This window comes from Lycium ferocissimum, chromosome 3 (genome assembly GCF_029784015.1).
Source record: "Lycium ferocissimum isolate CSIRO_LF1 chromosome 3, AGI_CSIRO_Lferr_CH_V1, whole genome shotgun sequence".
Classification (NCBI taxonomy): domain Eukaryota; kingdom Viridiplantae; phylum Streptophyta; class Magnoliopsida; order Solanales; family Solanaceae; genus Lycium; species Lycium ferocissimum.
In genome coordinates, this window is record NC_081344.1 from 58,221,696 (window position 1) to 58,246,696 (window position 25,001).

General features: G+C 35.8%; 1 protein-coding gene across 2 annotated transcripts in view; it reads right to left on the minus strand.

Annotated features, from left to right (window-relative positions):
- Nucleotides 1-22,789, minus strand: part of LOC132050310 (long chain base biosynthesis protein 2a-like) — a 36,691-nt gene extending 13,902 nt beyond the window's left edge. The window contains exons 1-2 of one of the 2 annotated variants that reach the window (XM_059441509.1): nucleotides 22,649-22,789; nucleotides 19,198-19,260 (exon numbers count right to left, since the gene is read on the minus strand). In XM_059441509.1, coding sequence (XP_059297492.1) covers nucleotides 19,198-19,260; nucleotides 22,649-22,780 — 195 coding nt within the window. In that variant the 5' untranslated portion in view covers nucleotides 22,781-22,789. Of the gene's footprint in view, nucleotides 1-19,197; nucleotides 19,261-22,648 lie in introns of those variants that run through there. The other variant, XM_059441510.1, reaches the window with a different exon arrangement.
- Between the last annotated feature and the right edge of the window lie 2,212 nt (nucleotides 22,790-25,001).

Here is a 25,001-nt window from a genome sequence, read left to right on the forward strand (position 1 = left end):
ACAAAATATCACATTCTCGCGATTTTCACACTTCAACTATCAGTTGTTCCCTTTTCTTACCCAAACTATCACTATCTATGTAATCGAGTAGATGTTGATAGTTCAGGTAGGAAACAGGAAAGTTGATAGTTGACCTAGTCAACTTCAAGGTGTGTTTTAATACATAGATAATGATAGTCAAATTATGAAACTCGTGAAAAGTGATAGTTTGGGTAGAAAAAGGGAACAAGTGATAGTTGGGGTGTGAACCTCGCAAAAACAAAAGATGTGATTTGCATTTTTTTGATACATTGGATCTGAAAAGTGTAACAAGATATCTTGCTTGGATATTTGGTTGAGAGGTATAGTGTATTAGGCCATTTGCCTTGCTTCGAAGTGTTTGGATGGTGAACAGGTTAGGTGCAACACTCTATAAATTCGAGTTAGGTGTGAAGGTGTATAATGAGTGTTGATGTGACATATTAGGTATATGAATCCTTTTGGGATGAAATTGGGTAAAGGATAATCGTTTCGAAGTCAAACAAAATAGTGAAGTTCGTAAGAGTTCTTAAAATCATCTAAGTTTGCGGTAGTCCTGACTTATGCCCAGTTTTTGAGTAGTTACACTAGGAATCTGAGAAAACTCAAACTATGTAAGCTGTAGATCTTTGAAATAACTTTCCATCATTTTACGGTAGACTCAAATGGAGCTCTGCGCTAGGAGTTATGCCCATTTTGCTGAATGCTGTTGACAAAGTTGAAAAAAAGTAAAATTCTGACTAAGTGTGAAAATGGACCTAGGAGCTCGCTGAGCTAAGCTCACATGAGATAGGGTCATGCTATGGACCTCGCTCAGAGAGGTGTAGGGTCCCAAAATGAAAAATTTCAGAAAAAATGGCTAAGCATAAAATGGACCTAGGAGCCCGCTAAGCTAAGCTCAAAGCGAGATAGGGTCATGCTATAGACCTCGCTCAACGAGGTGGTCCAAAATATCCCATCCTATAAATTCAATTAACTTTAAATTTCTTTTATCAGACATTCCAACTTCGTATAAAACCCTTGAAAAACGACTTTTTGAGATAAAACAACCCTAAGACTTCCCCAACACATCTAAAGTAAGTTCTTGATCAATTCCTATGATTTTTACCTTAATCTAACGAAGATTAACACTAGAAACCTCACACCTATTTCATATATTGTGAAAATTCGATTCAATAATGGTGGAAGAGGAAAGTTGTTGGGAATTTATTGTGAGGTAAGTTAATGAAATTTAAGTATAGTAATATGGATTGTTTTGGGTTTATATATCGTCTATATACCGTTAGAATCTATGGGTGAATATGATATAATCCTAAAGGGCATAAATGGCACAAATGGTTCAAGGATCCTAAGAAGGACGTTGGAGCCTCTTGTGGACCCACATAAGAGAGCATACAACGCTTGAAATATAGCTTGGAAAGAGCGCAAAGCGGCTAGAAGTGCAAATTATGGCAAAAGGGTGCGAAGCTTGGCTAAGAATTCAATTCAAGGCTAAGATTATAAATGGAGGTCATAATTGCAAGCATTGGACAATTGGAGCATTGAAGACCCATGTTGGGGCTATTTTCGCAAAGAGCCACTTTAGGGCCTTTGTTGTAATATCAAGACTATAAATAGATATTTAGTCTTCATTTGCTCCTTACCTTGAATATTTATGAAAGACTTGTGAGTTTGAGAGATTGTAAAGCAAAGATTAATATAGTTTGTTTAGTTGACTAAGTGTGATTTCTTAGTTGATAATTGAATCATTTCCATTGAGTTCATATTGGATTTGCTCATTTGTGGATCTTCAAATTGGGTAATTCCTTGAATTCAAATAGTATAGGTTCTTAGAGTTAAATCCTAGTGGAAGTATTTGAGATTCATATACCCAAGTTAGTCCATAGATTTACTATGCTTTGGTCTTGCTTCTATCCTTTAATCTTCTCATCCCCAATTCTAATCTATCCTTTTAATTTCATCTTTATTTGTTTGATTTTCTTAGAGCTTCCAATTAGGTTATATCATTTGGTATCAGAGCTTAGGCTAAGAGATTGTTCCTACAATTTCCAATCCTAGGTTCTTCTTAGTTTGACCGAAAAAAAAAATGAAATTCCCAAAAAAAGATGGAAAATTGCAATTATGGTTTGATTCGAGTGTTTTTGAAGTTGGATTTGAGTTTGTTGAGGTGGAATACATCTAAATCCGAAGTTGGTGGAGTTTGAAGGTGTTTTAAGAAATTCACCATTGAAGGTTCACCAAAGATTGAAGTAACATAATTGGGTCTTGTTGATTTGGATTGAAATTGACTTCAATAGGTATTGGGCTTTGTTCTCCTATCAAAGAGGAGCCGATATCCGAAGGTTGGAGGAAAAACGAGTTGGAATTAAGGGACTTGAAATTTTGAATGTTCATGTTTTTGAGCACATTCATAAATTTATCTTGAGGAAGAAGACCAAAACAGAAGGTTTGATCTACAAATTTCCAAGTCCAAGTGAAAAAGGTGCTAAATCAGCTAAAAAGGGTAATTACTAGGTTTTATGGGCCCAAGGAAGTCAACAAGGTCAAAAATTTGACCCAAGATCCACGAAATTCGAGTACAAAACGTCACCACCAGAACTGGTATATGGTCCATTGTACGGACCGTATAAAATTTCACGGACCGTCAATATACAACGTCAAAATCAAGCCAACAAAATTGCTTACTGTTGCTCGTTGATGGTATAATTATGTAGATTGTATGATTTCCTACGGTCTATCAAATACCATGTTGTCAAGATCGTAGAAAATACAAAAGTCTCAGAAACATTTGACGGAACAATTCTACGGTCCGTCAAAAATTATACGGACCGTATAAAGCTTGATTTCCAACCGCATAATTTCCCGAGTACAAGGTAAGATTTCATCGATTGAATCATCCCTGTTGACTTCTAATTCACTTCTTTGATTCTCCTAACTACCTAACAACTTATAATCATCCTACATAGTTGTTAGCTAGTTCTTGAGTCCGTTGTTTGTTTGTGCTATTTCTTTTTTAAGTTTTTCCATTTATTTTGTTGAAACTTCTTTGGCTCTTGTCCATTTGCTTTGAGTCGTCCTTCATTCATCTAAACAAGAATCCATTCTACCACAAAGGATAAGTAACCATGTGAATTTAATTGGTCAAGCGATTCATCAACTGCTTCAAAAGAGCACATAAATGGGGTAAGGATTGAGAACATGGATCTTAAGCAATTAACGGAGTAGTCCTCAAAGTTAATGGGAATTGAAGGGAGGATAGGGAGTTTGGAGAGTTCAAGTAGAGTGGGCACTCCCCGCTTTCAAGTTGAAGGAGATTTGGGTAAGAATGTGGAGACTACCCCAACACTTACACTGGGGAAAGCACGGGCCTTGTGCTATCCCCTGGAAACCTCTTCACCTACCCTAAAAGCTCCATAAAACAAACCACGCACCTTCCAAAACACCAATCGACAAACTTATCCCCAAGTCTACCAAACCAATCAAAACGAACAAATACCACAAAGAACCCCGCAAAATACACTATCACAAGCACCTCCCCAAAACCAATAACAAGATCCCTACCAAAACTAATACCAAGACCTGTTAGATAACGTAGAGTGTGAGGAGATACAACAAGAGAAGTGGTGGGACGAGAATTGTCAAGAAGGAAGATATGGAAAGATGAACAATCGGGGTAGAAGAAGGAAAGGTGCATTTTCTAGGTTCCAAAGCCATGATGCTAGGTTCCAAGCTCATGCAAACCAAGGGAGATGGCAAGTCAATGAAGCTCGTGAAGACAACGATCAGAATTTGAATACCATTAAGGTAACACTTCCCAAGTTCACGGGAAGTAGTGATTCGGAGGAGTTCCTTGAATGGAAATTGCAAAGTGAGAGGATATTCCTCACTAATAATGCGTCGGAGGCTTTGAATATAAAGTATGCCCTCACTCAATTTGAGGGACATGCATCAACTTGGTGGGAATCCAAGAAGCTAGAAAGAGCTCAACAATGTATCTTTGATCTTCCTACGTGGAATGACTTGATTGAGCTCATGGAGACAAAGTACTTGCCTCCTACCTACTATCAAAAAGTTCTTAAGAAAGTATACATGTTGAAGCAAGGCTCCAAGAGTGTTGAGGAGTACTTTGATGAGTCCAAAAATTTGATAATGAAGTCCAAAATAGAGGATCACTTGAACTACACTCTCATATGATTTGTAGCTAACTTAAATCAGGAGATATCCAAACCTATGAGGCTACAAACTTATAGAAGTCTAAAGGAAGCGTTTCATGATGCTTCCAAGGTTGAAGCTGATGAAGGAATAGAGGGATTACAAGGCAAATAATAATACATATTCAACATGGAACAAAAGTAAAGATAAGTGGAAAACTTCCACTTAGGAGAAGCCGAAGACCACCACTCAAGTGTCTCAAGCCAAATTTGACTACAACGCCAAAGGAGATGATAAATCCAAAGGAGGTAACAATTCTAAACCTAACTATCCTCGTCCATCTACTATTCAACATTTCAAATGTCAAGGTAGAGGACATACTGCAAGTGATTTTCGCAATAGGAGGACAATTTTGGTCTTACAAGATGGGTACCAAATCGATGAGGAAAATAAGGGCGGGGTTGGTAGTGATGATGAAGCGGAGAAGAGTGAGCATGAGGGAGATTCTGATGGTGGTGATGAAGAGAGGTTGGAAAAAAAAATTAACTTTGCTATTGTAGTGCGACGAGCCATGGGTGCTATAGCTAGAGAAGGGCTTGATCAAAGAGAAAATCTATTTCATGCTGGATGTAAGATAGTGGACAAGGTTTGTTCATTAATAATTGATGGTGGGAGTTGTACCAATGCGGTGAGCTAATTCTTGTTAGAGAATATGAAATTCCCCACAAGAAAACGCCTTAGTCCCTACAAGCTCCAATGGTTCAATGAATGTGGTGAAATGAAGGTAACCAAGAAAGCTGTTATCAAGTTTAGCATTGGTAGGTATCAAGATGAAATCTTATATGATGTGGTCCCAATACAAGCGTGTCATTTGTTTCTTGAGAGACCTTGGCAATTTGAAAGAGATGCTCAACATAGAAGAAGATCTAACAAGTACTCGTTTATGTTAGATGGTAAGAAATTTACCCTTGCTCCATTGACTCCATACGAAGTGAGTGAAGACTATAGAATCATGAAGGAACTTCATAAGGGGCATAGAGATGAGTGAAAAGGGGACCTTGGTTGCTTAAGGAGGACAAGGTTCAACTCAAGAGAAGAGAAAAAGGTGTATGGTTGCCAAACCAAACTTTTGTTCGAAGGGCATGTTGGGTGGAGAGGTTATGTGTAGTGATGTGTAGGGGTTGTCACCAACTCAGGCTAACCCTTCTAACCTTTCTACTTCTTCTAGTTGTCTTCTTTCTTTTGTAGGTACTCTTGAGGATAATTATCCTAGGGAAACAATGTCCAAAGGTTACCAAGTTACTTTGGAAAGTAAAGTATTTCAAACCTCCTTCGAAGAGGAAAGCTAATGCAAGGGAATTGACCAAGGTGACAAAGGTTATGAACATGAGCTATAAGGTAATAAAGCTAATCCTTACACTCTAATGAACTTGGATATTGTGACTAATGACCAATTGAGTAAGGATAGAGTTTTGTATTTTTTGGAACATGGTGATTCATTGCTAATTAATGATGATGTCTAAGAGTTCTCACACACTAATTGATCCTTATGATGACCGGATTGAGTCTTTTTGCAAGATCAATTTGCATCCACCTAATGTTGACGCTTGTGCTTCTATTGTTCCTTTAGTGAGTGGATTTGCTTGCCTTAATTCCCATCTTTTAGTTGCATATTCTCTCTTTAAGGATAATGTTTTGTTTGATAGTGACATGATTGCTAATAGTGATGTGCACAACTATATGTCTTGTGTTGGGAAGAATGTAGTCACATTCGGACATCTCAAGTTCTATGGGAAAACACCATGGGAAGATGACACTTTTCCTTGTGACAGAAACCTCCTCTTGAAGGATTATAACACTATAGATGAGCAAGTCGTTTTATGTGGTTCAATTCTTTACCACCTTTGTGCATGTGAGTCTTGCTTTGTGCCACTACTTGAATTTATGATGGATAGTGAGTGCATGCTAAATGACTTGGGAAATGTTTTAGTCTTTAATCCTGGTATTGCCTTCCCTTGTCATGACTTGGAATTGAAACATTTGTGATTAATGATACTTTTTCCTCATTTCATAATCTTTGGAGGGACTAACTTCTTGGTACCCTATACTTATTTATACTTGGTTGTACCACAAGTTTGTGTGTCCTTGGCATGAAAGTGTGATTATTTCTTTGTGTGCTAACCTTCATGCCTTGAGGAATATGTTTTCATCTATCTTCTCGTGGTCTTTGCAAGGTTTGGATTCGAGGATGAATCATTTTCAAGAAGGGGAGGATAATATGATCCTAAAGGGCATAAATGGCACAAATGGTTCAAGGATGCCAAGAAGGATGTTGAATCCTCTTGTCGACCCACATAAGAGAGCATGTAGCGCTTGGAAGATAGCTTGACAAGTGGATGAGGAGGCTACTACTCAAAGTGGCTAGGAGTGCAAAGAGGCTAGAAGTACAAATTATGGCTAAAGGGTGCAAAGCTTGGCTAAGAATTCAATTCAAGGCTAAGATTACAAGTGGAGGTCATAATTGCAAGCATTGGACAATTGGAGCATTAAAGACCCATGTTGGGGCTATTTTCGCAAAGAGCCACTTTAGGGCCTTTGTTATAATGTCAAGACTATAAATAGCACATTTAGTCTTCATTTGCTTCTTACCTTAAATATTGATGAAAAACTTGTGAGTTTGAGAGATTGTTAAGTAGCGATTAATATAGATTATTTGGTTGACTAAGTGTGATTTCTTAGTTGCTAATTGAATAATTTTCCATTAAGTTCGTATTGGATTGCTCATTTGTGGATCTTCAAATTGGGTAATTCCTTGAATTCAAATAGTGTAGGCTCTTAGGGTTGAATCCAATTGGAAGGATTTGGGCTTCATATACCCATGTTTGTCCATAGATTTACTATCCTTTGGGTCTTGCTTCTATCCTCTAATCTTCTCATCCCTAATTCTAATATATCCTTTTAATTTCCTTTTTTTGTTTGATTTTCTTAGAGTTTCCAATTAGGTTATATCAGAATCGCATGGAAGCAAGAACGCGAAATTGTCTTAAAAACCTAGTTTTAAAAAAGGATGGGAATTCAAAAGAAAAGTGTAAAGTTATAATCTTTCTCATCTAAATCAATTGTAGCGTGATTGTTAAACCTCGGAAAATCAATTTGGTTTCAATATAGCGCGAAATGAGGTATGTCTCTTTTCGAACATACTTTTCAACCTTTAAAAATGGTTTAGTTTGCAAGGTTTGTCTGCGTGAGGGACAAGCCCTCATTAAATCTTATGTGTATTATATTACATGTATGTATCCGCAATTTCTCTATCAAGGGACAATTGAAATTGAATTATAAAGCTTTGAACTTTGAACATGCTTCACCCCCTTATAAGGGATGACTTATCTTGATTTTGAAAGACGTGATCTTCGAATTGTTTTGCCCCTACTATGGGACGATTGAATTGATTTATAAAGTTATAATCTTTAAAAATGATTTTCCCCTATTATGGGATGATTGAGCTTGGTTTCTAAAGCTTTGGTCTTTAATGTGTATTGCCATATGAACGGGTTTTTATGAGTTGAAAGTTGATTAATGATTGAACATGGTTTCTAAACTGATTAATGACTTGATCTACCCTAATATCGGGACGATGAACATAATTCATAATGAACAATGTGGCTATCATGTTGTGACTTGTGATTCGTCTTCCATGCCATGATTTGAGATTCGTCTTCCAAGCCATGACTTGTGATTCAGCTAATATTCCATGATTTTTATTGTTTGTGTTTGCCCTAGCTACTCTGGAGGAAGGGTAGTCACTATGGATCCTAGTGGGGTTGCCTAGACATTCGGAAGGAAGAGTGACCGTTGAGGGTTGATAGCCCCGCTATGGTTCATGCCTAGCCATTCGGGAGGAAGAGTGTTCATCGAGGGTTTGTAGCCCCGGTGTGGTCTTTGCCTACTTCTTCAAGAGGAAGGGTAGCCATCATGGGTTGATAGCCCCAATGTGGTGCTTCTATGCAGTTTAGGGAACCTTAAGTGTTCGTCCCTTCATTTTATTGATTTGGGCCTGTATTGGCATGTGTTATTCTTTGGTTGCCTATGAGTGACTTGTTGATGATCTTGAGTTCATGATTTCTGGTTCGTAAGTGAAAGACTTAATATGGTAAATGGTAAATGAGTTGAACTTGATGCATTTCCTCGCTATATGTTTCTTACGGATAATTTTTACTAAGTTTGATGATTTACTTTACTTTTATATTTTGAACTATTTTTGGAAAGAACTTAAGGTAATGGGAACGACTTAAGGATTCAAATAGATTATTTCTTCATCGTTGACTTATACTGGAAGTTCATAGGATGTTATCATTTGTTTTGAACTGGTTCTTAATACGATTTTTAATTACACGTATTACTTATATATTTTGCTATTAATATTGTCCCGGAGACAATCACTGAGTACCCAGTACTCAGGCATACCATTGTTATTTTTGATGGTATGTTAGGTAATGAAGAAGAGTTGGTTCGTGATACACGTACGGAGTAGAAGAACTTGCTTTCTAGACTTATAGGTGAGACTGTACCCTTGTTTGTGGGACAACCCATCTGTCTAGTTTTATTGTTTAAATTCGCAGACTATGTCTCGAAGTTAGTCCATTCATTTATTTATCTTAGAAACTCCATAGTTAGTTGTCAGAATTGTGGGTAGATTGTTGAAGTCTCCTATGGCTTGTTAGGCATTTTGCCACATATATAACTAAGTAGTTATATTAGACTTCCACTGGTTACTTTATAAGTGTGAGCATGTTTTCATTTAATCTTAATGACTTGTTTAACTAAATGCTGAAAGAGTGTTAAAATAGATTAGACGTTTATTGATTTTATTAGGTTCTTTCGGTGTTGTTCATAGCATCGGATGCTTGTTGCCTCCAGGGTGGGTTTTGGGGCGTGACATTTGGTGAATAGCACCAGAAGGTCACGTATTGAAGTATTCGTTGTATTTAGGTTCCATGAAATTGGATCAGTGTTGCGTGATAGGGGTGAATTGAGAGTGATGTCATAAGGTATATATAGTTGATCTGCTCTTAAATTGACGAATTAGGTAGAATTCAGTATTTGAGATCGGAAATATTAGCATAAAGTTGGTTATTCATGAGCGGAAGACGGAAAGTCCACAATAGATATATGAAACACTTAATACCTTGTTTGGAATGATTTGGGATAGTTCGGGTGACTACTCATAATACTTAGGAGATCGCGGACTTTATATCAGATCATTTGCTCATTTATTGCCAGGTGTCATATGTATATATCATCAGGAAGGTTTACCGTTGAACAAGTTGTCTATTTTCATCGGATTCAATAGGGAGGCAACTTACAGTGGAGATATGATCGGTTTATCAGGTATCCTTGTGTTTTATCAACTGAGTTGATTCAACTTTTAGGATAAAAATTATACGAACAATTCAAATTAGTTAGACAGATAACCGGTGATGTGTTGAGGATATGGAAAGTCGTTGGGGTGATCAGTTATTTTTCTACAAATTTGGCATAAAAGGATAGTTACTAGCATGGTGAACAAATCATGTCATTTGAGGATTTATGTGTAATTTGACCTCAGTTGTTGGATCAATAGTTTCAAAGACAATGAAACGAAGCTAACAGATTTGAAATCAGCACAATCAGCCTCGGATAGGATCAGCTAGGGACAAGAATTTCTTCAAGGCAGCTTAGAGTGGGCAAGATTTTCCTTCCGACAAGGGGAATGCATGATTTAGGTTATGGTAAGGATAACTTGTTTCTAAGGATTCTAGGTATCAGTAATGGTAATGGAGAGTGTGGAAGAATAACTAGGTGTAATCGGGGTACTTTATTGATATAGGTTTGGCAATGGGTGGTAGTTGTAGCTGAGGTATTACTGTGGTCATGAAGGTATTCGTCATATCAAGCAATTATGTCCGAAAATCGGGTTATAATAAAAAAATAGGTAATTTGAACTGAGACAGTTCAAATAAACGAGAAATGGACGTTTGGGAAAGTTTTGGCTATGAATAATCGAAATATAAGTTTTTGAGCTAAGTTAAGGGAGGGTTCAACAATTAAAGTGTTCCAGTGAGTCTATTTATATAATCTTTTCATAAGGATGCCAATAAGGAGTTATAATGGGTGTTTTGGACTATTCAGCAGTTTCGGTACCATTCCAGGCACGTTAGAAGATGAACGATGTTTTAAGTGGGAAAGATGTAACAACTCAATTCCTTATTCTTAGATTTAACATTCTGCTTCACGCTTTGAGACTTTTCGCAGGATCATTTGGTGATTTGTAACTTACGGGTATGGGTTATTCGGGTCTCAATAGGCCCGAGAGCATTTTGGTATGCACACTTATCAACTTGAAGCCTTAAGTTCATAGAGTCGACCAAGGTCAACAATTTGAGTAAATAAGTTTGAATTCATGGTTCAAAACTTCAAATAGGTTCGAATTAAGGGTTTGGACTTGTTTGGATATTCGGAATGGGACATGAGCGGGTCGAGGGGGGGGGGGAGGGGGGGGGGCGTGTTTGGGGTTTTGACTCATTGGGAATCAAGATAGCAGTTGCAGATTCTTGTCGGTGCAACAGTACCCTTCGTGTTCGAGAGCCTCATGGCGCGATTGCGATGAAGTTTGGAGTGTGCTTTGCGGACGCGCCCCTCAATCCGCAATCGCGTAGGTTGGCTGTGCCGGTCTTCTTCGTAATAGCAAGGAGGATCATTGCAATTGTGATGGCCACCTCGCTCAGGTATAAATATCAAATTTTCTGGACAATCATGCAATTATTTCCACCATTTTAGACTTTGGGAGCTCGGTTTCTTGAGAGGATTTTCACCTACAAACATTGGGTAAGTTTGTTCTAACATTGAATTTTATTTATGTCTTCAATTTCCATGGATTATTATGCCTAAAAAAAAAAAAATACTCCCTCTGTCCCAATTTATATGACACACTTTCCTTTTTAGTCAGTCCAAAAAAGAATGACACATTTCCTTATTTGGCAACAATTTAACTGTAAACTTTATTTTTTACACTTAGTGATATGATCTATAACCACACAAACATTTTTGGCTTGTTTTAAACCACAAGATTCAAAAGTCTTCCTTTATTTCTTAAACTCTGTACCTAATAAAACTACATAATATAAATTGGGACGGAGGGAGCAGGCAAAATTAGGAGTTCTAGACCTAAACTCAAGAAAGTGTATTTTGATGATTTCGCTATGGAATTGACTCCGGATTTTACGTCTAACAATGGATTTAGACTCGAGAGGTTGTAAGTAACATTAAAATACAGTCAAACATCTCTATAACAACATCATTGAGTCTAGAATTTTTTGGCTATTATAGAGAATAACTGTATATACCTATAACAACATTGATGTTTAAATAATATTTAGCTGTTATAGGCAAAAAAGATGCATAAAATTTAATTTTTCATTTTAAATTCCAAATTCTAAGCTTAATCACACTAGAAAAATCTTTTAATGATGAAAATACATTTATATGATATTCTTTGTCATAAATAATGTATTAAAGGATCAAATATTTGGTCAACTCTCTACTTTTATTATTGGTAATAATAGATATTCAATTTTTATAAAGATGTTTAATTATTATATTACCAAAAAAAGAAGATAGCTGTTATATGGGGGATAATTTAACAAAGAGTGTACTGATAAAAGTTGGTTGTTTTCGTTATAGGTAAAGTATATTCTGTTATAGAGAAGTAAAATATAAGATAAAAAATCGGTTCCGAAAAAACTAAGCTATTACACCGAGGTGCTGCTATATGCGGATGCTGTTATAGAGAGGTCTGATCACATCAATTTTTAATTTCAAGCCTAAGTCTCGGGTTTGATTTTTTAGTTGACTTTTGATCGGGTTTCATATCATAGTGCTATACGAGTATTTATGACTCTTTTAAGCCCTTAGAGTAATCTTTTGAATGGACTGGACTCGCTTGATGGATTCCGGATACGGTAGAGCTTTGAGAAGGTTAAAGCTTTGCTTTAACCGAGGTAAGTTAAGACTTTGACTTTGATGGGGGACTTTTCCTGAGTGATAATTAGAATATAGGCAAAAGTCATAGATAGCCCCCTAAACTTTGCCACATTTTTCTCTGAGGTACCTAAACCGAGGGTTGTACCTATTGGGTACCTAAACCTCTCTGAATTTGTACCACATAAATACTTTTTGCTGATGTGACAAAAAAAGTGACACTTTCTATCACGACCCAAATCATGGATCATGCGGGCACCCACACTAACCTTCCCTGGTGGGCGAACCCTTCAGATAACTACCTTAATTTGATACAACATGCGGAATAAATGCTATTATTATAAGAAATTTCCAAAATCTGGTCTAGACTCATACAAGAGCTTCTAAGAAGTTTACAATTTGAATAGATAACGACTCAAATCGGATACGACTTCGTTTAAGGATAGAGAACAACAGAAATCTAAGGAGAGACTCTGGGTTGCAATAGCTCACCCAAACGTCTTTGACGAATGCCTCGAAACGGTCGTGAGACTCCGAACATCACCGGAAAATAACTCTACACTCCAGAAGGAGTGTAGCAAGAGTAGTATGAGCACAACACTAGGCTCGTAGGTATCATAGGCCGACAATGGTTAGTTCACGCATATAAACAAGAAGCAACTAACAAGTAAGCGGATAAGTAATCAAACACGAATACACATCTAGCACACGAGAAAGTCTTGCATTAACGATAGTCACACGGGGATCTCAATATCTCGGATTATAAGCCTAGGGAGAATTCTATAAACCTCGATTCCATCCAACCTTTAAAATAAATACTCACAAACAACAACTCAGTAATTCACAAATCAAGAATCAATCAGAGAATGTGCCATGCAATGACATGAATGACCATTCAAATGGAGTGCTATGCAATGCAATGCAATGTCGTGCTATGTAAATGTTATGCAATGCAGTAGTCACCTCTCACACTCCACTCCTGTACACACATGCTATGGCAATGCCTCATAGTCATGACCCATGGGGGACCCGCGAAGTCCATGTACCACTCGCTCCGGAATATAACCTCGGATCACGAGCACACTCTCACGATCCCGGCAAAGACCTCGGGCATCGGACACTCCATCGTTCCCGGCAAGAAACCTCGGGCAACAAACACTCACAATCTCCGGCGAAACCTCGAGTCTCTCTCGTCACTCTCAATCTCCGGCGTAAAACCTCGGAGTCTCTCTCGTCACTCTCAATCTCCGGCAAAAACCTCGAGTCTCTCAATCACTCTCCTCACCATTATAACAACATAAGAGTAATATGAAAGCATGTCATGCATGATATCGGTCTCAATTATATCACCAATATGCAATAAACAAGTACAAGTCATATTATTGCCCACGGCTCAATCATCAATATTACCCTTCCCTTTCATAAGGTGAGGGAGCTAGTATGTGATAAAGATACAACTAGGTGATAATTACATCACATAGCACATAGAATATGGGATGCATGCCTCGCATGGAATCAACCTCAATAATCACCGCAATCATAGGTTCCATAGATTCATACTAGGAATTGCAATTCAATATTCAATTCTCGCAATAACCTTCCTCTTCCATATGACCAAAGGGAGAACAAGAGAGAGAGAATTATATCAAATACATGAAATCACAATACAATGACAGCTCACATAACAATATCGTAATAATGGCGACGAGTCCACATAACAGTATTACAATAATGGCGACAAGCCCACATAACAGTATCACAATAATGGCGACAAGCCCACATAACAGCTGGTAATACCAACCTAGATGGAATTTACCTCCACACCATGCCCGAAGGCCTATCATGCTTCCCCGTCAATCACTACTATTTACATACGTTTCGCTAACCGGAGTCTAGACATAAAGTAAACCGTAACCTACCTCAATGCCGAACAGGTGTCACGAACTTTCACGCCAAAGCTTTTTCCTTCTGAAGTGCTTCCGAACGGACAGGGTCTATAGCGCTTATTCGTCACACAATATGTGTACGCTACCCAATAATACTTCAACCTATATTAAGACGCCAACAACTATGGTTAAGCTACAGGGAGATTCAAACGTATTCTAACGTTAGTAACTCCTTTCTAGATGTTTAGGCGACGTTTTCTCTTGTATCTAAACCAACCACATACTACCAATACAACATCAATAATTATGTGTTCAATACCAATCCGGACAGCCCACACAATATTCTAAACAACCCACATTCATAACATGCAATAACGATTCACATACGGTTTCGACATTCTCAAGTTACTTTTATTAGTTTGTAGCCTTAACGTTTGCATGTAACAACTTATAACAGCCCATCCAACATACAATATGATGTATACTCTTAACTTATAATTATTCTTTCCAACTTAATGAAAACACAAGTCCAAAACAGTCCACTACCACAACATGTCCAAAGCAGTCTCTAACCGACAACATAACGATGTTCGGAATTCTTGCAAACGTTTACGAACATACTAAGCCAACCACATGCGATTTTTATACATCATTTCATGTCTTCTTTTCATATAATTTTAGTAAGTTATGACCAGCTATCCACACGACAAGTACAACATCAATTCATACGCAACTACGCTATATCGTCATTTTTATAATCCTTAAAACAACTCACAAATGACTTTAGTTTCAACTCCAACCATTAAACACCTTCCTTTCCATCATAAAATTCATGATAATAACAATCAAAATATCAAGTAAAAACAGTTCACTAACTTCTTCACAAAACAGTCCACACACGGCTACACCATGCTTCAACATCTCTCACATAAAATCATAGATTCAACCATTTTCATACTAACATAACTTCACCTTTAACCTTCCAATTCTTTTCATTCTTTTTACCATGAGATCTATGATAGTAACAACCATATTTATTAAAGAAAATCAGTCCATTAATTCCACCAAAACAGTCCCTACGGCCAACTAACATTCCAACACCAACTTTCATGATTTTATGCATGCGATTCATGTTCGTCAAGTTACAACCATACTTCAACATCAACACATATAACCCCATAACTACTATCATGTTCCAACATCAATACACCTTATTTCATTCATACAACTTATATTCACACATCTACATCACCCTTAATACTTGAAAAGAAAGTTAGATCTTACCTTGACAACTTGACTTCTCTACTTGGCTAGAGTTGGTGACTTGAGATGGAAATGGTTCTTGTTGCTCCAAAGACTATCTTCACGTTTTAGGGACCTTCTAAAGGGTTGAAACACCTTGGAAAAATAATTTTTGGATCAAGACTCAAAGGGCTCAAAAATCAGCCCCTTGGCCGAATGCTCTCTCTCTCTAGGCTTAAGTTTTCTTTCTTTGTGTTGTGTAGTTGAAATGAATTGTGATGGCTGATTTCTTGGTCATTATTTGGTTCAACTTTGATGCCTACAAGTTGGTCACATGCTCCACTTATGGCATGATTCATTCCATTAACTTTACACTTTAAATTTTCTAATTTGTTTTCTACAACTTTTGGCCAACCTCACCTTCTTGTTTCTCCTTTCTTCTTTCTTTTCAATTGTTTACAAGACAATTGTATGTGTGGTGAATGATTCATACACCACCCTTTGTCCATTGTAATTATGCCAAGATGAATGAGCAATATTTAATGTGAAATGATCCCTCCACCATGTTATGTCCTCCTAAAACAATGTATACTTTCATAAAGTAGTAGATGCTTAAATATTCAAATGCATACCTCACATGGATGCCTTATTTTCAGTCACTTGGCTGAATTCCATACTCCTTTCTTTCAATTTGGTTGTCCACAATATAATGTAAGTGTAGTGGATGAATCACATTTAAATGTATATTTGTATGTCTCCCATAGTAGTCTTATTTAAGATGACTTTGAGTCATCTTTTGGACATGGCATGTTAATGCTCATATTGGCTCATTGTTGCCACTAATTTTAACTTAACACCACAATTAAGTAGTTCCTAATTTCCATTAATGCTTCTATACCAAACAAAATTTGTAGATAAATTGTGACTTCAAACGAAATCGGAAGTTAAAGTCTCTACTTTGTATCTTGAGATAGTCTTAATACTCAGCCCGACTTGAATCATCCATATCTCCTTACCCCGATATCATTTTGACGAGCTGTTTGTTGCGTTGCAAACTAGACTCGATGAACTTAATTTTAGGCTTTTGAAACACCTTAAAACTCCTCATATACTAGGAGATATGCCTCCTACAATATAGGCTAAAATCGGGTCCGAGATTTTACTGAAATTGTTCCGATTCATTTCGTTTAACTTCTAATCCTCTTCCAACCTCATGTAACCTCTTATACATACATATACACAGTCATTTACATCCATAACAATTCATATACATGTCTCGAAGGGTCCGTAGAATCACAATAACCATAAGTAGAACTCACAAAGCTTCGACGAAACTCCAATCGAAAAAGTATATTCCTATCTTTTGTCCATCTTCTATATCATTACTAATAATCTCAAATACTTTAAAAGGTCACTCACATTACCTCATATACATACTCATAACGCGATTTCAAATCCTTTAGGTTACCGTGTCACCTCGAGATACTTAAGACAACCATATTTATAACGATATTCTTACTAACTCGATTAACTTTCCTTGAACCTTCTTAACTCATTCTTTCTTGTTTTAATACAAGTAGCAAGGATTATTATGGAGTGTGACATTCTCCCCTCCTTTAGAACATTCGTCCTCGCATGTCAAATGAGGACTAAAACTCGTCAATTAAATAACCGAATCACCCGTTATCGCAGACTATAGACAGCAAGATTTGACCACGAAAAGGGTGTTTTAGGAATATTATGCCTAAAAGTGCTAAACGACCAAATGGGTCGTTACACTTTCCTTGGGCGCGTGACCCACTCAGAAATGTTAATTTTCTTTTTCTTTTTTTGATTAAAAACTTACCTCTTTGACTTTAATTAAATTTAAGAAAACAAAATATTGGGCCCACTCTTTGATCCCCTACCCCTTGCGTCGATCATCTCCCCTCCTTCCCACTTCGTCTTCTCCACTTCGTCTTCTTCGTTCTTCTTCTTCTTTTTTTTTTTTTTTTTTTTAATTTCTTTATATTTTGTTTATAAAAATTAACTTAAAAAAAGGAGGAAGACAACTGGACCGGTCTTCTTCCTCAATTCTTCCATCCAACTATTTTCCCACCCCTCCATTTCCGGCGAAGCTCCATTTTTTCCTTCCTTTTTTTATGTTTATTTTCTCCTCTTCTTCTTCATTATAACACTTCATTTCTTTTAATTATTTATAAAAAATTAATTTATGAATTGGATGTTATTTCTTACCACCATTTTTTTGCCCTTTTTAGATCTAAAAAGTAGCATTACCATCTTGTTCACCGGAAAAAATGGGAATTCACCATTACTATAACTCTTTTTTTTATCTCACCTTTCATTAAAGGTTGGTGGGTCTTGTAAAGACATTGATAGATCTAAATAAGAGAAGAAAAGGGGAATAAATTATTGGTGAGGTGGGAGGACGGCGGTTGGGGGTGGTGGTGCGGCGGCCAGTGGTGGGGGAGCGGCGGCTGGTTGCAGTTGGGGCGGGGGGGGGGGGGGAGATGAAAATTGGGGGGGGGTTGTATAATTTATTTTTTAATTATTATGATGGACCCCCCCCCCCCCCTCCCCCGCCACGTGTCATGTTTTCATTTGACAAAGTTGCCACGTCATGGAGAGTGTAATACACTCTCCTAATTTTGCTGATTATTGTGAAAGAGGTACCCAATAGGATCGAATTGGACTAGTTTAGATACCCAATAGGTACAACTCTCGGTTTAGATACCTCAGAGAAAAATGTGGCAAAGTTTAGGGGGCTATCTATGACTTTTGCCTAGAATATACTACGTCTATGAGGGTAACGTGTAGAAGAGGTGACGAGTGTTTATGCGAGTATCTAGTGGCATGTTGGGGTAACAGTCGTTTTGTTCTATGCTTCTTGACTGTTGAATAATTTGCTGAGCTTGCTTTAATTTACTACTTTAGTAAATATTGTTAGCAATTATTCACATGCTAGGATTCCATCTCAGATGTTTCATGTACTTTATGATACATGAGTTGCATATTCATAAATTTCTAGCACTGTTTATATGCCTTATGATTGCCATGATTTATGCTCATTTCATGACATATGTACCGGTTACCTGTTATGATCAGAGAATATGGCATGATGGGATATTCCGTGCAGAATAATATGTTATGGCACAATGAGACATTCAGTGCGTATTGATATGATTATGGCACGATGGCACGTTCCGTACAGATTGATTTGATTATAATGATGGCATGATAGTGGGACATTCTGGACAATGCAGTACTATCCCCCATGGTTCACTTACTGCTGGATCAGTGTGTGCGGAATGCTGAAAGTGTCCACTCTTGTTTTTATTTAAATTTAAGTTCTACGGGTGCTTTTAAAAACAGTGGGTATAACCATCACTAAGATTACATGATATTTGGCCTTATTTTCTTTCAAATTAGTCAAGAGTCGGTATGACATTATATGGGGCATAAAATAGCTGATGAGGATTTACACAATTCAAAGTATAAAACATCAGTGTGGTGCTTTTAGGGGTCGTTTGGTTGATAGTTAGAATTATGCAAGGAATGGTAATGCAGAGATTAGATATGCAAGATTTAATTATGCAGAATTTAATGATTTATATATTACTAATTCATATATAATTAATTATTCCATCTTCTACCATGTAAAAAATAATACAAAATAATTGACTCATAATTTATAATACATATTTTAGTTATGTGGGATCGTAAAATGGTAACGTAATGCCGTAGTTAATTAATTGATATGCTGAATTAGATACATAGCTACTGAAATACTACCAAATATTGTAAAAATTATCTTAACTTAAATATATGAATAATTCACTTGCTAACCATAAACCAATGACCCCTTAAGTGTTGCAAAAGTTACCTCAATCCGAGCATACAACTGCATAATGAAATGTTCATGTCCTTCGCTGATGGGTGCATATCCCTGTAGAAGATATCGAACAAGAGTCAACTTCAAGTTCAAGATTCGAAAATACATCATAAATCACACGCACCAAGCAAAATAGCTGTCGAAGAGGTTGACCTTACTTGCATGGTTCCACATGACAATCTTGGATGGTTGTCACGTATCGTTCATAATGTATCATATGGTATTGTATCATATTGTATTGTATTGTATTGTTTTTTATTTTTATTTTTGTTTTTTTTGTTTTTTTTTTATGTTTTTAGTTTTTATGAATACAATGTTTGGATAGATTGTATTATTTTTCTTTATTACATGATACCGTACATCATCAATTTTAAAAATGATGCTACAATATTATAAGGAAAAATTGGGGTGTGGGGTAGAGTTATTTTATAAAAAGTTAGGTAAGGGATAAAATAGTATTCCATTATCTATATCTATATATATTATAAAGCTAGGCATAGACAAAGTGATATGACTCCTCTTTATGGTCAGCATTTGCATTTTTCTTTTCTTTTTTTTTTTTTTTTTTGACATTTTATAGGTTTTTTCCATCATTTTAATGAAATTATTAAATGACTAATACTTTTGGTTATTGATGAATTACCGTCTAATTGCAATTAGCCCTCCCAAAATTAAATGTCATATGCATTGATAATTGGAACTGCTCAAGTGAAATTGCTCGTAAATGTAACTGCTGAAAGTTATTAGTACTCCACTATTTATCAGATGAAATAGAGTCCAAAAATGATGATATCAAATCAAAGGACTAATAACCTGTGACTGAATCAATTGTGATGTGGAGCAGAGGATAATAAGGAATCCTTGAGGGAGTCACGAGGGGATCGGAGGATGAGGACTAAAGCATGATCACACCAAGATGTGTTACAATCAGGTTTGGACTATAATACACTATTATTAAAGCATATCTGAAGGGATAGGGGGATGAGGACTGTAAGTATATTTAAAGATTCCAAAACAAAGTTTGCAACCAACCAAGGAATTTTAGATCCTTGAAACCTGTAGATTGTTTGCAGGGAATCATGAAGAGAAGCCGACTAAAACTGAAGTTTTTGGTTGGTATTTTGTATGAGATGTGCTCCTATATTTTATTCACACAGTTCTGATTCCCATTATTTTTTCCCCTCATCCTTAGGCAACATGTGTCCTGGCCAACACAACCTCAACAACGTCTTCTGAAGAATGCTAGGGGTCTCGAGTGCAGCCAAAGGAAGTTACAAATTACAACTGTCAGTACACTGTATAATTAATGAATATTTGAAGTGAAAAGAAGCTTTAACAAAGCAATCGATCAGTGGCTTGCTAAATTTATTTTGCTTACATTTATTTGGACTATCTTTATGTTGAAGGCTATGGAATGAAAAAGACGAACTACGTACACTGAGGTTGCTTCTCCTAGCTGCCAATAAGAGTCTACTTCTTTCTTCAGCTATATATGAGGTTTGTTTCTTTAATTTTGTATTAACAGAGAAAATTTGATGCTTCTTGTAATTCCTGATAATGTAATGAATTTGTATTTACCTTTCTCTTAAGGATTTGATCAAGTATTATTTGCAAGACAAAAAAAAAATTCTCTATTTGTTAATAGGATACAAATAATCTTAGGCCCCGTTTGAAATCATGTTTGGACATACAATTTGAACATTTTAAGTTGTATATTTTCTTATAGACATAAAAACCCCACAAATTGTGAAAACTATCAAAACATTCTCAATTCTTATATAATCTTACCAAATGAGCAAATCATAGTTTATAACAAAATTAGTACACTACTAGAAGGCCTTTCTAAAAAATGCAACATCAATTAATCAAACTTTAGTTCAATAAAAACAAAAATTCAACATGAATAGTAATGTAACTACTCTTTAGTATAATCTTCCCACATAAATTAAAGGTTGGTAGATATAAGTAAAGGTTGGTGGAAGTTAATGAGATCGGTAAATGATTGATGGGGTAATTGCTAAAAATAACTACCAACTTATGGGTCTTTTTTTTATAAAATATAAACTTATGGGTTAAATTTTATATTTTAAAAAGTTGAAACCATGATTTCAAACCATGGTCCCAAACGTATGTCCAAACGCTGGTTTGAAACCATGGGTTGGCCAAACGCCTACTTAGTATGTTAGATAATAATGTTGTAATTAATTTTGTCAGTCTTTGTCATCTTTAGATTTATAGAATTGGCACCCAAATAATTGGAGTCCTACCCATGCTGATAGGAATACGATCGTGATCAATATATCCTACCGAGGATGCTAAAAAATTTGCGGAGAGGAGGATTGTTATTCTTAGAGACATATGTGTTGGAAGTGACAAATGTGGAGGGTGCATTCTTGAATGTTGACGAAGATCTTGAGCATTGTAAAACAGAAGAATTTTGCGGCAGATTAAAATGTTATTAAATTATTGTTGAAAACAGTCTTTCTACCCTACAAAGATAGGATTAAGATATGCGTACATCCTACCCTTCTCAAATCACACTTGTGGAATTGCACTGCGTATTTAATTTGTTACTGTTGTTGTATGTGGTATTCAATGTAATTTGTAGATACCAGAAAAATCTTATGCATATTTTTTTGGGGCTACAAAGGCTATCTCTATAGACTATGACTTTACAAATAGTATTTGTATTGTTTATGTTGCTTATTTAATTAGTCAAATTAATTTTTATTATAAAATTTATTACAATACTTACTTGGTCTTTTTTATATTTTTTACGACCGCGCGAAGCTTGGACAAATTAACTAGTTAAATAATAAGCAAAGGCAAATCGAGAAAAGAAAAAAGAAAAAGGTACACCACGCTAAATCTGTCGTGACATAAAATGTGACTTTTCGTTGTAACATGACGATGAATTTAACTATATGATACAATAAAAATTAAAATAACAATCGAAACAAACATTTTAAATTAACAATACAATACAATAGGTAAATACCTTCCAAACTACCCATTGGTCTAAATTTTTGTGGAAAGAGTAACTTAAACTATATGTTGATGGGAGGGAGATAGTAAATACCCGGCACACAAGCTACGTGAATGCGTAGCACCAGCGGCGCCATGACATGAAATAGATGAAAAAGAAATACTCCTTCTGTCCCAATGTAGCACTTTCAGATTTTGAGATTCAAATAAATCTTTCTTTGACTGTAATTTTATCATATATCTTTTACATCATCTTTTTGAATTCTTGATTTTTGTGACATATAGTACTTTTTGCGTAGTTTACAAATATGTAAATTTTATTTCAAGAATTCAAAGTTTTCATGCTCGAATTTATGGTCAAAATTAAACGCTTGAACTCTCAAAATTGGAATTGTACCATATAATTGAGACAGAGAGAGTTCGATAGAAATAGAAAAATAAATACAAGCATATATACCTGAAGATTAGTGGAATGCCACCAATTAACGAAGATTTTTGAGAAGGTATCACGAAGTTTGCCAAAGGCGAAGAGCATGGCACAGCTGAAGTAGGTGGTTATAGCGGTGAAGTATGGAATTTTGCTCACCATTTCTTCAACTGTTAGTGGTCGTTTGGTTCATGGTATAAGAGAATCGTGGCCAATTTTTATATCTGCACGATAAGGTATAAAATAATCCGAATAAATTTATACCTTGCATGTATAAAAATTAGCTATGGAATAGCCCACCTTATACCTTCTTAACCCACTTATCTTTGGGATTATTTTATACCATCTTTTAGATGGTATAAAATAATCCCACTGTATGGGATAAATTAGTCCCGGGATTATAATCCCGGGACTATTTCGACCAGCAACCAAACGACCACTTAGAGAATTAAGGAAGAATAAACGATATATCCCTAATTAAGGAGGAAATGGAAGAGTTAAAGACTTTAAACCAAATTCAGTTGACTTTTTTTATATATGCGTACATCTTACTTTTTTGCTTCTCTGGTAATTAATAGTCCCACATCACTGCCAGCGTAGTTCTTTTAATTATTATTTTTCCCTTTAAAATAGTTAGGTACATAGTAGGAATGGGAGAGGCCTATTCAATGTAGCAGGGGCGGCTTCACATAATTATTGGCCTAGAGTTAAAATTTGAGTAAGAGTGTTATAAATATTATTTATTATTGTCGATGTCTATCTTTAGGAGAAATATTAGGGTTAGCGACTTTAAGATCAAGTCAGTTTTTCCCTATAAATATAGAAGTTCTCCTTCACTGTAAATCAATCCCTCAAGAGAAATAAAGAATTCTCCTCTCTTACCTCTTTCTCTGCGATGTTCTTCTTCTAGTTTTATTTATTTTATAACACGTTATCAGCCCGAGTCTCTAACCAATTTAGATATCTACTTCAACAGGGTGAGTTAGACCATTTTCTTTCGGATACAGAAGCCATACAGGTATGAACAGTTTCTCACTTACAAAAATAATAACATGATTCATGGGATACTTTGAGTTCTTTTTAATTTTGTTTAAATCAGTAGTCACACTCATATATTATCTAATCACCATAATTTCTCTATTTACACGGATACGCATGTGAGCATGTGATGGTTACAGATTACTTATTAATTGATTTGCATCCACAAAATATGAAAATAAGTAATCATCAGTAACCTTAAGTCGATGAAATTACGCTATCAATTTTCGGACAACGATAGAGCACAGAAAATTGTTTACTGGGCGGCTGTTTTGGGTGAACTTTTTGCTGGCACTACAATCGTATTTACTGTTTCTGCATAATTGGTTTCAACGCATTGTTATAAAAATTAGATTAACTATTAATTGAAAGGAAGAGGAAAAATCCCGGTGGGATTATATCTAGAATTTTGTAAATACAATTTGAAAGAGTAGTATGACAACATGAGTGATTATATTTTACTTGTTTCATTGTAATTAAATTTGTTAATTATCAAAAGTGATAATATTATTATCGGCTTGTGATTAATTGAAGATATGTTAGAGAAAAATCCACTTATTTATGTCTTGATTTGCTCCTGAAGTAGTAATATCTTAAAAGAGGTTGTAAGCTATTATAATTTGATATGCTTAAGACACACTCAGATGATTCTGTTTCATTCCTGAAGAATGAAAACTTTTTATAAATAAAAATACAGATCCATTTCCAGAAGTGAATGTGATGATATTTAGTAAAGATTATAAATACGGACGTGCGATTAGTTGTGAAGTTATCACGACTCACCTCCAGAAGATGTAGAATAATTGAGAGAAAAATATTCTAAATATTTTATGATTTACTCCCGAAGTAGTAAACTCAGAATCTGCTCCCGAAATAGCAAATTTGGAACTCTACTATTGTCTTTACATGTCCATTTAATAATTATTTATCTCTGACACCAGTAGTGTTTAACAAAAATTTCTTTTATAATACCAGCGGTATTTAAGCAATATTTGGTAGTACAAAATAAATGATCAAGGACTCCAGAAGAGCTAACTATTTATCTAGAAGATCATGATACCGGTAGTGTCTAAACAATATCTGATTATGGTGAATAAATTAAAAGCTCCCGAAGAGCCTATATATTATTATATCATTCGTTCTAGAGTGTAATAAACGAAGGTGTTATGATCAAAACACAAGTTGTAGTAAACTCGAAGTTTACTAAAGTAAATGGCTATCATATTGAAGCTATAAATGATTAGAGGATTAAACATCTTCAAAACCATATTGGGTAAGAAATATGTATGTGAATGGTTACCCTCTTTATTCTCCAAATTATACTACACAAATATAAGCATGATGA